Source organism: Ruditapes philippinarum, unplaced genomic scaffold (genome assembly GCF_026571515.1).
Source record: "Ruditapes philippinarum isolate M1 unplaced genomic scaffold, ASM2657151v2 ctg390_1_1_1_1, whole genome shotgun sequence".
Taxonomy (NCBI): domain Eukaryota; kingdom Metazoa; phylum Mollusca; class Bivalvia; order Venerida; family Veneridae; genus Ruditapes; species Ruditapes philippinarum.
The window spans coordinates 216,324-232,085 of NW_026855788.1; the positions used below are offsets into that span (position 1 = coordinate 216,324).

The 15,762-nt window shown below is 32.7% G+C and overlaps 1 protein-coding gene and 1 long non-coding RNA gene across 2 annotated transcripts in view; both read left to right on the forward strand.

Moving 5' to 3' along the window:
• Positions 1-1,405: 1,405 nt before the first annotated feature.
• Positions 1,406-15,762, forward strand: part of LOC132744393 (AP-5 complex subunit beta-1-like) — a 50,037-nt gene continuing 35,680 nt past the window's right edge. The window contains exons 1-9 of the mRNA XM_060733108.1: positions 1,406-1,536; positions 4,583-4,674; positions 5,078-5,204; positions 7,606-7,718; positions 8,182-8,260; positions 9,277-9,465; positions 10,702-10,776; positions 13,049-13,186; positions 13,546-13,693. Of these exons, the coding sequence (XP_060589091.1) occupies positions 1,420-1,536; positions 4,583-4,674; positions 5,078-5,204; positions 7,606-7,718; positions 8,182-8,260; positions 9,277-9,465; positions 10,702-10,776; positions 13,049-13,186; positions 13,546-13,693 (1,078 nt within the window). The 5' untranslated portion in view covers positions 1,406-1,419. The remainder of the gene's footprint in view (positions 1,537-4,582; positions 4,675-5,077; positions 5,205-7,605; positions 7,719-8,181; positions 8,261-9,276; positions 9,466-10,701; positions 10,777-13,048; positions 13,187-13,545; positions 13,694-15,762) is intronic.
• On the forward strand, positions 6,138-8,261 carry LOC132744390 (uncharacterized). Its single transcript, XR_009627691.1, has 3 exons — positions 6,138-6,208; positions 7,606-7,718; positions 8,215-8,261. It is a non-coding gene; the product is annotated as an uncharacterized LOC132744390 (long non-coding RNA).

A 15,762-nucleotide genomic window follows, 5' to 3' on the forward strand; every position in this document is an offset into this window, starting at 1 on the left:
TGATTGGTTATAACAAGTAGATGACCCCTATTGATTTTGGGGCTTACTAGGTCAAAGGTCAAGGTCACAGGGGCCTTAAATGTCAGAATGGTGTCCGCTGATTATCTTGAAACCTATGCATCACAAAGCCATCATATTTTACATAGTGATTGGTCATAATGAGTAGATGACCCCTATTGATTTTGAGGTCAAAGGTCACAGGCCTTAAATGTCAGAATGGTTTCTGCTGATCATCTTGAAAACTAAGCATCACAAATTCTTTATATTTCACATATTGATTGGTCATAACTAGTAAATGACCCCTATTGATTTTAGGTTCACTAGGTCAAAGGTCAAGGTCACAGGGGCCTTGAATGTCAGAATGTTTATAACTTATTATCTTGGTTACTATTTATCACAAAGTCTTCATATTTCACATATTGATTGGTCATAACAAGTTGATGACCCCTATTGATTTTGAGGTCAAAGGTCAAGGTCACAGGCCTTAAATGTCAGAATGGTTTCTGCTGATTATCTTGAAAACTAAGCATCACAAATTCTTCATATTTCACGTATTGATTGGTCATAACAAGTAAATGACCCCTATTGATTTTAGGTTCACTAGGTCAAAGGTCAAGGTCACAGGGCCCTTTAATGTCAGAATGTTTTCCGCTCATTATCTTGAAAACTATTTATCACAAAGTCTTCATATTTTTCTCTTTCTATAACTGAACACTTCCATGTACCCATTTATTGCAAGTTTCTATAACAAAATAACCAATAATGTGAGTCAAGAGCAAGATTGGAGGGGGGCATATCGACATTTCTTGTTAACCTTAAGCTGCAGAATTTCTTAAAAGGCCTTGACTACCTCCACATTTGGAACAGTCCATTATCAATTTTGGGGAAAGCAAGATTAAAACATAAAGTTGGTCAGACTGCATGCATTAAGGCAACATACAATTTTTTGTGCAGCATCATATCTATCAGCTCCTATGAATATTTTTTTTATTAATTCGCACTCTTATAGAAGCTCACTGTCCAAGGAACATGACTCTAGTCTTGATTTTGACAGAATTATTGCCCTTTGAGATTTGCAGGCAACATCAACTTTCAAAACTACTGTAGGTATTCACTTATTATTGTGGCATAGAGCTTTATAGGGCCTATTTGTAATAGGTCTCTTTTGTGAGTCACTTTCAAAGGCCTATAACTCTGACTCTGATTTTAACCAAAATATAGGCCTTTCTGGCATTGTTCTAAGCTGGTCAAGGGTAAGTGCTTGTGCAATGTCACATAAAAAAGAATTTTTTATTTTAACTTAAAACATTGACTACTTAAAGATTGGAAGCGTTACAACTAAATTTATTAAAAATAATCATTTAGGCGTGTATTGCCTAAACTCAATCGTTATGCTGCAAAAGTTGTACGACACCGAAAATGTCGAAACCCGGAAATGAAATTTATCCACTTTTACGAAAAATTCGTCAAGAACGTGCATTAGGAAAGATAAACAAGCGATTTGAAGATGAATTCTACGCTTTAGATTTGTTAAAGGTTTGAAAAAAGCAATGCATTTTGCATGACAATTAAGATTTCATAATTTTGCTGAATGACCAAATGTAATAGTGCTCGGATATGCATAATTGCTATAGAAAGATTAACAGTATCATCATCGAATCTCTAAAAACGAATATACAAATGCTGTTGTACATATTTTTTTTTGCTTTCATATGTTGTTTGTCTAGTCTAATATGCAAAATATACATGCTACTTCTGATATATTTGCTCCGACAATGAATTGATTTAAATAAAATTTTTGTTTTGAAAAATATCAAATATATTTTTGGTATGTTTTGTCACTAATTATAACATAGTATTCCTGCTATTTTGGTGCAGAACATTGATTTGACAATGTGAAGATAGAGGTAAGGTAAGAATATGGCTGATTTTCCTGGGTCGTAAACTGTTTGGTCATACAGTATCTTGTAGTGTTTCTATCTAGAAGAAAACTGAGAGGCTGGCCTATTAATAAAGCATCACTATGAGTCAAGTAAAAAATAAGTAAACTAACATGGCACAGGTCCAGGCAGTGGACTATTACAAAAAAGAAAGCTATCACCATTATTTTAAATTCTGTCTTTTGTCTTTTATAAGTCAGAAATATTGTTACTATCAGTATTGATGTATTTACATAGAGAGTATTTTGTACAAATAAGGTTAAAAGAAATATTACTTAGCTACCTGCAAATGATATATACAAATAAACATGTATAAACATACAGCAATAAAACTTGTTAATCTCCTTCATTTAAAATTTTATGTATGATGAACATGATTTTGTAAATAATTTATGGAAATAGAATATAACTAATTTATCTCATTATTCACTTTACCAGTGAAATAAATAATCCATAGGGGGCTGAGTTGACCTATAGTTTATATTGGGCAGGGGTTACTAAGGTGCTGATCTGACCATATTTTCCATTTTCATCAATATGCCCCACCCTCCAGGGTTCGACACTAACTGTTTTTACCAGGGATCCCATAGGAATCCCTGAGATTTAATTCAGGGATTCCTCCTAAATGTCAGGGATTCCTCAGATCAAAATAGTAAAATATGGAGGCGAAGAATAACAAGAGAGTGCAGCAATTCGATTTCAAATTCTTTTCATTTTTGAGACAACATACAGGATATATTGTCTTGTTTCAGATGCAGAATAATGTAGTTTATGAGCCCTTTGGAAATAAGGCTATTTTAAGTTTTAAAGCGTTTCAAAGTGTTAACTTTACTAGTATATATATATAAAATATATATTTTGGACTGCTAAGTATATTTTTACATGAACATGGAAACAGAATAACATTAAGCTCACTGAACAAGAGTTCGATTTTGAAAATAGCTATCTTGCTAAAACCTGTTTTCTCCCTGGAGTTGAATAATTTGTGAACCAGTTTCTGTATCTAAATGAAGGTATAATGCAAGTGACTTGACAAGGTGGTTTGAAATTTTTGAAGTTAAAATAGGAACTGGGGAAACATTTTCCCAGATAGCCAAGGGTTTCACTGAAATAGAGCCCACTTATCATAATGTATAGATCTTTAAAAGTTTACAGGTAATGATTAGGCTCCATATTCAGAAAGGTCTGGTATGGATAACTGTCTATAATTATTTACTTCATGTCATTTTTAAGGAAATTCTTAATTATGATCACTTTAAGAAAATATTTTGATTTCATTTTACATTTTTGTGTTAAAAAGGAAAAAATCCCATAGATTGTTGTAAATTAAATATTTTGATAATTTTTTACTTAAGCTAATATAAATATCAAGAAACAGTTTTGTTTGCATTTACAAGTACGGTACCTTTAAATGATTTCATTTTTTTAAAAATGATAAAGTTGCTCCAAGTCCATGACAGGATGTGGGAATATCCAAATTTATTGTTCTCAATTTTTACACTGAAATGTCCGATCCCTTTTCCTCCCTGTGTATTGATTTTTTTGTAAGTTCTGACACCTGTCACATCAAAGGCACTCACCCATACAGCAGTCATGTAGCTCACAACACCTGATTGGCTCAAAGCACTGTCAGATGAAATATATACGTCATTTGCTGTATATTTCGTCATTTGCTGTATGTTTCACGTAAGGATTTTTGTATTTTTTGTCGGTAAATAATGCGTGACCTTGATTGACCTTAGACTTTAGTTAGACAATGCTTTTTTAGCATTGAAGGCTGTGAGTTTCAAAAAGGATTTTAAACTTAAAAGTATGGATTCTTTTTATTTTGTTTATTAATTATTACTTTTGCTGTAGTCTACTGTAGGGAGAAAAAATACACCAGTTATCTTTTTTTCACAATTTTTGACAAAAATTTACAATGGTCACAAGTGCCGAATTTTGGCAATAAAAAAACAAACAACAAACGTACAGTAGCTACCGCCGGCATTGCCGATCAAACAAAATTTGAAGTACACATCGCTTGTGTAATAATTATACGATAATTACATTTCTTTTTTGAATTTTCACAACTCTATTTTATGAAGTCAATGCATGATATAAAATTATACAAGAATGTTTTCTTAAGTCAAAACATTTTTGTCATTTTTTTATCGCAAATGAGTTGATAGCAGTCACTGCTCAAAGAAAATCTAGCCGTACATAATTCAAGAGTGTAGATTTTACCGGCGGGGTTTTTCTTTTCTTTCTTGAACCACTTTTCTTGAATATTTGTGATTCATTAATTCAGAAAATTTCAAAAATTTACACAGCAATTTTTCAGGGATCCCAACGGAATCCCCAGCTAGGAATCACAGGGATCCCTCCCGACTTTTTGGGATCCTCGGAATCCCGGGACCCCGTTAGTGTCGAACCCTGCCCTCTCTGATGATGGGTGCAGGGGTTACAACTGACTTTTGCATTGTGTGGTAAGGAGAAAAAACTCTTACTAATCAAGTGTTTCAAGTTAGATGTTAACACAGTAGACAGGTGCCTTGATTATGTCATTTACTTCTAATGATTACTCCAATTGAAAGAATGATTTACAGTATATAATTTGAATTAAAATGTTATACAACTATATATATTTGTTTTATGTATAGATACTCTATGATGATACAATAGAAAACAGCATCAAAGTTGAGTTGCTTATCAATTTGGAAGAATATGGTTTATTAGGCATCACTGAAGAAAGGTGAGAACAGTTCTTTTCAGTGTTTTTAGTTAATACAGTCATGTAGGTAGTCAAAATAATTTTATGTTGTTTAGTAGATTATGAGATACTTTTTTGGGGTGGTCAGAGGAGGAAATATTGCCCATTCATAGAATAATAAAATATAAGGAGATTTTAGTACATTAAGCTACATTTAAATGGTTAAGTGTCATAATATATATAAACCAACATTGAATAATTCAAGGGTTGACCACAAAACTGCAGTAACTTGTATGAAAAAAAGGACTTACAGCAGTTTTGCAATAAAACTCAATATGAACATGTGTACTTACTTTATTTATATACCTTTAACTGTGAAAAATTTCTAGGATTCATTTTATAGATAGGTTTTTCATATATGATTTTTTTATTATTTCTGTTTAAGTATTGACCAGATTGTTACATCATTGCTGGATATACAGCATCAGTTAGTAGACAAGGGTGAAAATTGGCCGGTAGTTTGTCAGATCCTGGAAACTTGTACCAGTCTTATTGTGCAACTAGAACAACAGGTATGTACTAATTGTTGAGAGTATCGATATTTTTGGCCAATTTGATTGGCTGTAAAAGTGATATTATGCTCATTTTCTTTGCTGATGAGTTGAGTTGAATTAGTAATATATTTCAAGGGATTTCATGTTATAATGATGATTGACAAATAATTGACAACGAAAAAATGTTTAGAATGAAATAAAAAAAAATACCTAAATTAATATAAAAAGGGTGCCCCACTCTCTTTAAAAATTCAATGTTATGATACATTCCTAACAATATTTCTAGAAATATCCATGAGTTTTGTGGATTATAGATTATTTTGCATACTTGTTGAACTCACCATTGACACTTGGATGGGCATAATGTCATTTCAATTTATGGAGTGAAGATGTAAGGATTTTTTTAAAGTTTGAGTTGACAGCAGCACCTTGTTTTGGAAACATTTCATGTTTAAAGCTGTTTGTTTATAATGTAGTGGACTATAACAATCATATCATTCACCTTCCACAGCATTTAAACAGTTTAAGTGGAGAAGTAAGCAGGAGCTTATAATTATACAGTTAAATGCTTGTTTTCTTGTTTTAATAACTGCCAATTTTATCTACATGTAGCTTTTGTTGAAACTGACAAAATCCATAACCTGCTTGGGGATGCAGAATCTATCCATGTGACCAGTGCAGACCAAGAAAAGTAGGCCCACGTGTGTCATCTGATCATGGTATTATCTGATAATGGTCTGCACTGTTATTAGTTTTGTACACATTTTGAAAATTTTCCCAAAAAAAGGAAATTTTTTTTAATGAGGTTTAAAAGGGTAAAAGTTATATTTTTTTTAATTGTTTTTGGTTTTTAAATTAATTTTTTTCATTCTATTCAGGGAAACAACCCCCGTGGGAAGACGGTTTTCAAGGAAATGGTTTCTATATAAACCCCAAAAGGTTTTTAAAAACCCAAACCCGGCAGTCACAGACTGCGATCATGTGCATGTCAGTGTCTTATACATCTAGAGGAGTTTCAGCAGGTAAGAGAAAACACCTGTTAACCAATAGCCTTCTGCAGGTTATAAGAAGTGCCAATTTACACATAGCCTGCTGCTCATTACAGAATTTACCCTTGCAACTAATACAGGCCAAGATCTGTTGGCATGTCCATGTCATGTGATCATGGCCTGTACTTTTTGCCAGCACATAATTTGAACTTCTCCTCAAAAATGGTTTTTCAGCCAGCACATATTTAAATTATTTCCTAAAAATGATGAATGGTTTTGTCTGGATTAAAGACAAGTAGGGCTGGGGCAAGTATCCGATTACTCGGATAATCACGAATCAAAGTGAAAAATCGAGTTTGAATATTCGTAAGCCCAGAGATCGTGGATCACGATCTAATTTTTTTATATACATTCACTTTATCTCACATTCTTAAAATCGAGAAAATACGATTTGAGTATAAATTATATGAAGTTTACCTAAAACACAATTTGCCGGTTAAAGACCATGTACCATGATACTGAGCTAGTAAGTAATTGATTTCAAAAAGCAAAACAAAAATACTCATCCAAAGAATAAAAACATAAATCTATTTTATATTTTATATGTTTAATGTTTAGTATTGTTTTTTTTATTAATTAAACATGTTTTTTTTTAACTAATGTACATGTTTTTATGGGTGTCTTGATAACAAAAGATTTGTGGTTCGATTGTGAATTGTAAGTGCTGAATCGTAAGTGCTGAATCGTGGTTAGGATCGGATCGTCACTTATCCGACGATCCACACCCCTAAAGACAAGTTCACTAAAGCTCAAGCAGTTTGAATCTTTGGCTCTACATGTTTTTTTCAGAAAATTGGCTGAAAGTTTAAAATCTAAATTAAGGGTATATTCTACTACTGCCATGCTTATATGTAGTTTGTGTCATCTTGGCATATACTTCTGTAGTTTATGATTTAGAAAGAATAAATTAAAGGAATGGCTTTGTTGTAATGTAAAGGACTAAACTACTTTTACAAATATAAGAAAAAACAAAAACAGCACAAGTCAAAGTCATCTTTTGAGTTGTAAAGAAACTGAAAGAAATTCTCTGTCTTACTTATGTTATTATACTGTGAATGGTTTTCAATGTATATTTGTTCACATTCTTTTAAAGTATTCATAGATTATATAACATGGACTGTTGAAAGGTATCATGCAAAGCTCCGTGAAAGTTGCTTCTATTTGACTAATTCTTACTTATTGACTAAAAAACTTAATAGGGACATATTTATGACTTGATTTGTATTCATGCAAAGTAAGTTTTTATTCTCTGCTTAAAACTAGCTAGAAATATTTAATGTGATGTATTGTATACCAATATCAACTTGTATCAATAAGTACTGAAAAGAATAAGAAATTAAAGTATTTTTTTTAAATATAATTTTGTGTAGGGGCTGTTACTGAGTTATTGTGACGACTTTTGTGAGTTAGCACGACAGGAAAGGACAGAAGTTTTCCAAGACTATGCCCTCCTTGCTGCTAAAGTTCTTTCATCAACGGGAAGGTAATGAGAGATTCCATTCATGTATTTTTTTAGAATTTATATATGGAGTTCTGTGGTTGCCATGGCAATTTAAAAAAAATGTATGTTCATTTGTTATAATCTATTTTCCAATTTTGATAAAATTTCACTGAATACCTTTGATCTTTAGATGACCATCAAGCAAGATTGATCTGATTATTTTGATTCTCAAAAACAAAAACATGACAGGTGATAGAATCACTTTTCCTTATGTGTACATCGTATTGAGAAAAAATAAAAAAAATCCTCTAAGTAAAAACTCTGTTTGATATAAATTCAGATGAAGAACTATATGCCAATATTGTGTTAATAATTCCGAATCATCAATACTATTCTGAATTTTTCCCGTTTTATTCCATTATTTGATCTTAGAAATTCTGTTGAGTGATATTGGAACAATATGTTAAATCTCAGATAATTTTCTTTGACATGTTATATTACATAGATTAGATCGTCTAATCCCATACTTTTTAAACAGTTTTTCAGGGGAGAAAAATGTCACTTCATCAGAGCAAGATATTCCGGTAAGTTTAAATTAATAGTAATTTTTATAGCTGTTGGTATCATCTTATATCTGTATTTACAAACTTTATGCTCCAGTCAGTTGAAATCCAGGTAGTAGGAAGATTGAGTCAAGCTTTTAGCCTTTTCCTATCCCCCCTCCCCCCCCCCCCCCCCCCCCCAGTCAGCCTGGTTAATGCAGTGGTGTCATTTTGGCTCCATATTGGTAGAGGTTATGTCCGAATTGCTGTGCAGTAATTTTTTACAATTTGTCTGTCCCTGTTGACTCCATTTTTCTATGTGAGTGAGTTTTTCGAAGGTCATTGATTCTCTTTCTTTTAGGGAAGCTGTACAGTTAAGTTACAGAAAGTTGCTGGATTCACACAAGTGTGAACTGTTGTCTGACATAATGCAGGCCTTTTTTCCTTTATTTTGTGAAAACGCCACATGACCAATTTGGGAAATTTGTGTCGTAAAATTTTCCAATTTGGGAAAGAAGGTTATCGTGAAATTTGCTAAATTGGGAAAATATGCGGGAAAATATGCTAGCATTCAAGGTTTTACAATTGTTAAAATAAATCTAAATAAATCTTACTTAAACTGTTCAAATTTTCTGTCATATCCAAAATACAAGGACAGGCTTAAATGTGTACAAATGTAAAACTGATATCAATTAAAAATCCTGTTTTTATTAACAAAACATGAAAATATTCCGTAACGCTATTTCGCGACACCAAAATTGAAAATGCGGTACTTTTTCTTTCAAATTGCTGACTTCTAGATTGGGAATATTTTTTTTGGATTGGGAAAAAAACCCATAATTTGGATGGGGGAATGGGCCCATATTCTGACCCGTGGGATAGGGGAAAAAAGGCATGTAATATATGAAGTGGCGTCTAGGGCATGTTTTCTACAAATTATAGCTAGAAAGCCACAACATGCATGTAACTAAATTAGTGTTTTGTTACTCCTGAATCAAAAGAAAATACAAAATTATTCTTAAATATTGTATGAAACTCTATATACATCTGCAGATTAGATTATAGCATTACATTATGTTTCATTACAGAGGAATGTTCAGAAACAGATGTCATACGAGCCACAAGATATCCGCCAGATTGTTGCGTACCTGGTAGAGAACATTCCAGTCTATACACGCTCCGGCACCTTCAGAATTATAGAATACCTAAGTTCACTTGTAAAATGTAAACCAGAAGTTTCACCAATGGTAAGGTCCAAGTTTCATGAAAAAGTATCACTTATTGAAGAATTTTAGCTACTACAAGATATTATTGCTCTGTGATTGACTCTACAGAAATAGAATAATATTTTAAACAAAGTAATCAATGAAAATGATGAATTAAACAAAATAAGGACCTCTCAGGATTAAATAATTTTATTTCTTTATGGCTGTTATTTGTCACCAGTAACAAATATTGGTAAACCTTGGAGACAACTTGTAAGAGCAGGGATTTTTATCCCTATATTTTAATATAAGTAAATAAATAAGTGATTTGATATTGGCCCTGTTATTTGTCCGTAGGCAGTCGTATTGGCCAATATGACTGACCCGAGGACAAATAACAGGGCCAATATCAAATCACTTATTTGTTGACAATTTTATTAAATAACTACATGTACTTATAATATTTCATATTTAATCCTGGGATACTTCTTCTTATTTTTATTCTAACTTTTAATTTTAAATGTAACTGAGAATATATTGTTTAATTTATGCAACCTGCTGGCTTCTACACATAGACCGAGTATAAACAAAATGGCTGCCATTTCCCAGTTTCTTGCAGAAATCTATATCATTTTTTGGCCCTGCTTTACTAACTAATCAAATTACTTCAAATGCAGGCTTTATATCTATATCACTGTTGGCTCGGGCCGAAAAGTTATATAGATATTGGCACTGTTTTAAGGCAGGTCATTGTGTTATTAAACGTGGCAGGTGCTTTTTTATAGGACTAATAACATATAGTTATTTAATAAAGCCGAACAAAAGCTGTTTCCCGTAGCCAAGAATAGGTATATTTTACACTGAAATGCCCTGTGCACATTCTTCACAAGAACCATGACTTAACAACAGCTGACTTATATCAGCTAGCTGATGCATGTAAATTTAATTGTCTGCTGTCCCTATAGATATCTTCTGCTATGTACCCTACATGTTAAATTGAATTGAAATATAAAGTTTCATAAAATGCATTCGATTCTCACCTGTTGGAATTTTTTTCAGGTTTTACCCCATTTCCTGATTTATTGTGCTATATTTTCCTCTTTAGAAAGCCACAGGTTGTTTTGAAAATTGAAAAAAGAAATCACTGAAGAATCAAAACATCAGTTTTATACAGTAAACTTATCTTAATGTTATGCTGTGTTGGTTTATCACAGAAAAAAGTTCACAAAATTCATGAAGTTCATAATATGGCTAAGAAAGTGGTTTTATTTGTTTCAGATATTTAAGCCCCCCATGCTACATCAGATGTCTACCATGAGTTGTGTGATCTTCCATACTGTCCTTCATCTACAAGTATGTCACAAATTATTATTATAATACTGCATTTTTGTAACGTCATTTTTCATTGAGTAATCATGACATACGAGGGGTGTCCCAGAATTACTTGGACTTTTGCTGTAACTCAAAAACTACTGAAAAAAAAAACAAACAAAATTAACATGAACAAAATGCAACTTTATTGCATTAGTACAAAAAATTTCAAAGTTGTCCGGCAACTGGATCAGTGTCTGTGGGCAGGGTAATGAGACAAGGGGTAGCGGGTGCGGGGCAGTCCATTCCGACGTGATCGACAAACAGGAGGTCTCACTTTTTCAGTCTCCAACATTTCCTGCTTCTGTGTTGGCGTCTTCCCAAGATTAACACAAAACTTGATGATAGTACGATGTTCCGCGTAATCCGTGGACGCCATTTTTTGTTAAATATCCAAGAGCAACGGTTGTCAGTTGTCCGCTGGTAAACAATAACGGAAACAGCTATGACGTCAAAATTTCAAACGAACGTTCATATGACATCACTGCATATGCTTACGACGTCGTGCCATTTTTTACGTATAAATACGCAAGATATACGAAAGTAAAGACAACTTATTAATACAAAATATTGGACAGCCCCGCCCGTGCATACTGCGTTACTATAGCAGCGTAAAATATAGAGAAGCAATGTTAGAAATTTAAAAATAATGGACATATTCATTAAGGATATGTTAAAGGTATTGTGTACAAATTTGCTAAAAAATGCATTAAAATATAAAAAAGTTATAGCAAAAGTCCACGATATTCTGGGACACCCTCGTATAATTTATATGAGTGAGACAAAAAAAGTTTTGGAGACCACACTAAATGACCTGCGTCACGACAAAACCAACATAATGGGTTTGCGACCAGCATGGATCCAGACCAGCCTGCGCATCCGCGCAGTCTGATCAGGATCCATGCTGTTCGCTATCAGTTTCTCTACTTGTTATAGGGTTTGTAAGCGAACAGCATGGATCCTGATCAGACTGCGCGAATGATCACTATGTTGGTTTTGTCATGACAGGGCTCAAATGTTAAAATCTAAAATCTTGCCTTCGCACCAACCGAAATGCACTTTAAGATGCCTAACTCATCTGTTCACACCGATTTAAAAAACTATAATGAATGAAAAATTGTAAAAATCTGTGTAAAAAGCAATATTTTTCTATTTTGTGATCATGATTTCTGCAAATGTCTAGAGGTACTGCTTAAACACTGTAGTGATTTAAATGGAGTTTATATACATGACTAGTGTAAAAGTATGCAATAATTTTCATTTTACCTGAAATAAAAGAATTGTGCTGTTTTATAAATCTGTAGTATATAAACAATTGTTTTCAACGTGACCTGCACCTTTTGGCTCAAGTATACATTCTTTGAACCATCTTTAATGGGCAAATGTAGGGTCTTAATTATTTAGATTGGCAATCCATATCATTTATTAAAAATACTGTTAAAATCTGTTGCCTCAGATAAAAACGAAAACTTTGCAAATGTTTTAATAACATTTAATGCAAATCTTTAAAGGTGAAGAGCTATAACCTGCAATATATATGAGCCGTGTCATGACAAAACCAACATAATGGGTTTGCGACCAGCAATGGATCCAGACCCAAGGGCCTGCGCACTGCACAGTCTTTAAAACAGGGGTCCATGCTGTTTGCTTACAAACTCTTTTTAACAAAGAGAAACCCATAGCCCAACAGCAAAGATCCTGATCAAATCGCGGATGCGGGAGGCTGGGCTGGTCCCTGCTGGTCGCCAAAAGCAAATATGTTTGGGTTTTTTCGGGAAAAAGGCTTCTATTACAATATCGTGGTGTGGTCAAACCCAAGCTTGGCATAAAGTATGAAAACATTTTTAAAAAACAAGGGTAAAAAAATATTTAACATTTTTTGTTAAAATTTAGAGATCCTTTTTAAAACCCTGGTTTTTTTTTTTTAAAATTTTTACATTTGTTAAAAAATAAGGAAAAAGTTTAAGAGAGGGGAGTATATTAAAAAAACAATAAAAAAGTGCATTTTTAATTTACAAACCAATACTTGTCTTATAAGTAGTGTGTCACCAGATATATAATGATTTGTAAGATTTTAAATGATAGAATTGATAGAACTGAAATTAAAATATTTTATTGTATTATTTTATCTTTGAGAAATACTAAGACACAGTTATGCCCTATATTTCAATTTCATATGATTGTGTTGACCTTTAAAATAACAACAAACAAGCAATACACATGAGAACAAGAGATGATATCATTTTATTTACAGCGCAAGTTTGAGGGCAAGATTTTGAGCGAGCAAGAGGAAAATGGTCTCATCACAAGATTATGTTATATGACCGATCATCCATCCCTGAACCTGCTTCATCGTCTCTTAGCCTCGCAGTGGGCCCAAATGTATAACGTGGTAAGTGAACGATTAATCTTTTATCACCTTATTGACCTTTTGCTATATTAAAATGTTTTACTGGTTACACAACCAGTAAAACATTTTAATATAGCAAAAGGTTTACGTGAGCAGAGCGGCCAGGGAGCATTATGTTTTCTTAAGTCTATATGAAATAACTTGCCCCTGGAGAATACTGTTTAAAATTAATGACTGGATGATATTCGTTTCCAGAATGATAGATCGAAATATTATCATGTTTGTTTGTTTGGGGTTTTACGTCACATCGACACAGTATATATTATCATGTAATGTCACATGAAGCAGTATAGTAAAATTTAATGTTTACGTGAGGTATAATAATCATGATTGTTTTACAGCATGGAGGCAAGACGGTAACGATACATCCCAGTATTCGGCAGAAACATCGATTGATCTTCTACCCGACAGTGTTTGATACTATTGACTGTCAGCTGAGAAAGTTATATATGACTGCAGTATGTGCGGACACTAGACAGGACCTAGACGGTAACCTCATTATATTTTGTTAATTCAGTTGTGTGGTTTTGCAAAGATGAATAATAATATTTGGTGCATCTGTGGTCAAATGGTTAAGGTTGTTGACTCTATATCTCTTGCTTCTCTCTTCTTGTAGACTCAAGACTTGCAAGCATCGGATTTTACATGTGAGAAAGCTTTCCAGCTAGCTTACAGAATGTTGGTGGTTCTACTTGGGTGCCTGTTTGTGCCTGAAATAATGTCAAGGGGGGCACCTGAGGTCTTCCTCCACCAGTAAAGCTGAAAAATTGCCATGTGACCTATACTGCGTTAGTGCGACGATAAGCCCAACTCCACAAAAAAAAGAAATAATAATAATATTGCAATAACAGGGTGAGTGATCATATGACATTTGTTTACGGTAACATGGGGTCACCACTTATGTAGTTTGTTAATTTGATTTATCTTTCTATATTTGACTTATAAACATACACCATGTTCCAGGGAAATATTTTCTGATTCCAATAGTATATAAGTTATAACTTTACATTGTAGCTCTTTTACTTTTCCTGTTTTGTTTGCAGAAACTTTCATAGCAATATTTTAATGAAAATTTGTGTTAAAATTTCTGCAAGCTTATTAGAAAAAGTCAGGAGTTACAGCGAAAAATATGTACCATTAGAATCAGAAAATATCTGCCTGGAAACATACTATTAGAAGTAAGGCATAGTTACTGTAAAACAAATGTCATGTGACACCCACAATTAATAAATGGTGTTCTTTTGTCTAGGAATATTTCAGTATTTTGTGAATATTTTGTTATCATTACATGTACTGATGCATATTCCAACATTAAAATATATTTGGAATATTTCATTCAAAGAAAAAAAAAATTGCATACCTAGCATGCATTTTCCTCATGCATTTAATGCTAGAATATTCATATTTGGAATATTTAATTAAAAGAAAGGAAAAAAAAATCTGCGCAGTCTGATCAGGATCCATGCTGTTTGCTATCAGTTTCACTACTTGTTATATATAAAGACTTTGTAAGCTAACAGCATGGATCCTGATCAGACTGCGCAGATGCACAGGTTGGTCTGGATCCATGCTGGTCGCAAACCCATTATGTTGGTTTTGTCATGACGTGGCTCATATTATATTGAAGGGATTCTAGTAAATTGAAGCGTATTTAATACAGAGAAAATTACTTATATTTAAGATACTAATAAAACCAAAATTTTCATCAAAGAAGCATCAACTTTTCTGCACACATAAGTAATCAATAAAGCGCAATCTTCTTTTAATTAAAGAAACTCCACTGAGGTCCAAAAGCCTTAAAAACCATAAAATTTGAATTTCTTAAATTAATCATCTTGTGCACTTAAAACAGAAATACATTCAAAAGATAATGAAGAAATATATTCTGAAATTAATTGAAAATCATATTTTAGTGTTATTCTTTGCCTGATTTGAGTTAAAAGAGTTGCAACGCTTTTCAGTTTTGGGTCTTTTTTTAGCAATTGAAAAATTGTTCTGGGAAAACATAGTAAGCAAATGATTTGAAATTTTTCAATAAAGTAATATTTTTTTTTTTATTAATAAATTAAGAACCTATGGACCATATGGAGTTAATACCAAAGAATAACGCGGCAGATGACAAACAATACCACGGGGGGCGTCATTCATTGATGTTACGTCACTTCCATTGTTTTGTTTTGATATATTTTGTATGTAAAATAAATGCTGCTGAAGAAGGCCGCAAGGTGGAAAGCTACGGCAAATTTAAATTAGCGTTTTTGCTTAATATAATATTTTATATATATATATATATATATATATATATATATATATATATATATATATATATATATATATATATATTATATATATATATATATCAAATGGAACATTAATCTGGAAATATTATTTCTAGTCCTGTCATGTCAAAATACATCAGTGGAGTCCCTTTAACAACATTTCTCAGTAGATTTTGAACAAACTTCATCGGAATGATATTTAGGTTTTAGTCCTTGATATGTTTACAGATTAACCACTATGTTGTTCCAAAACATAATAGGAGTAATATTACAATCAAG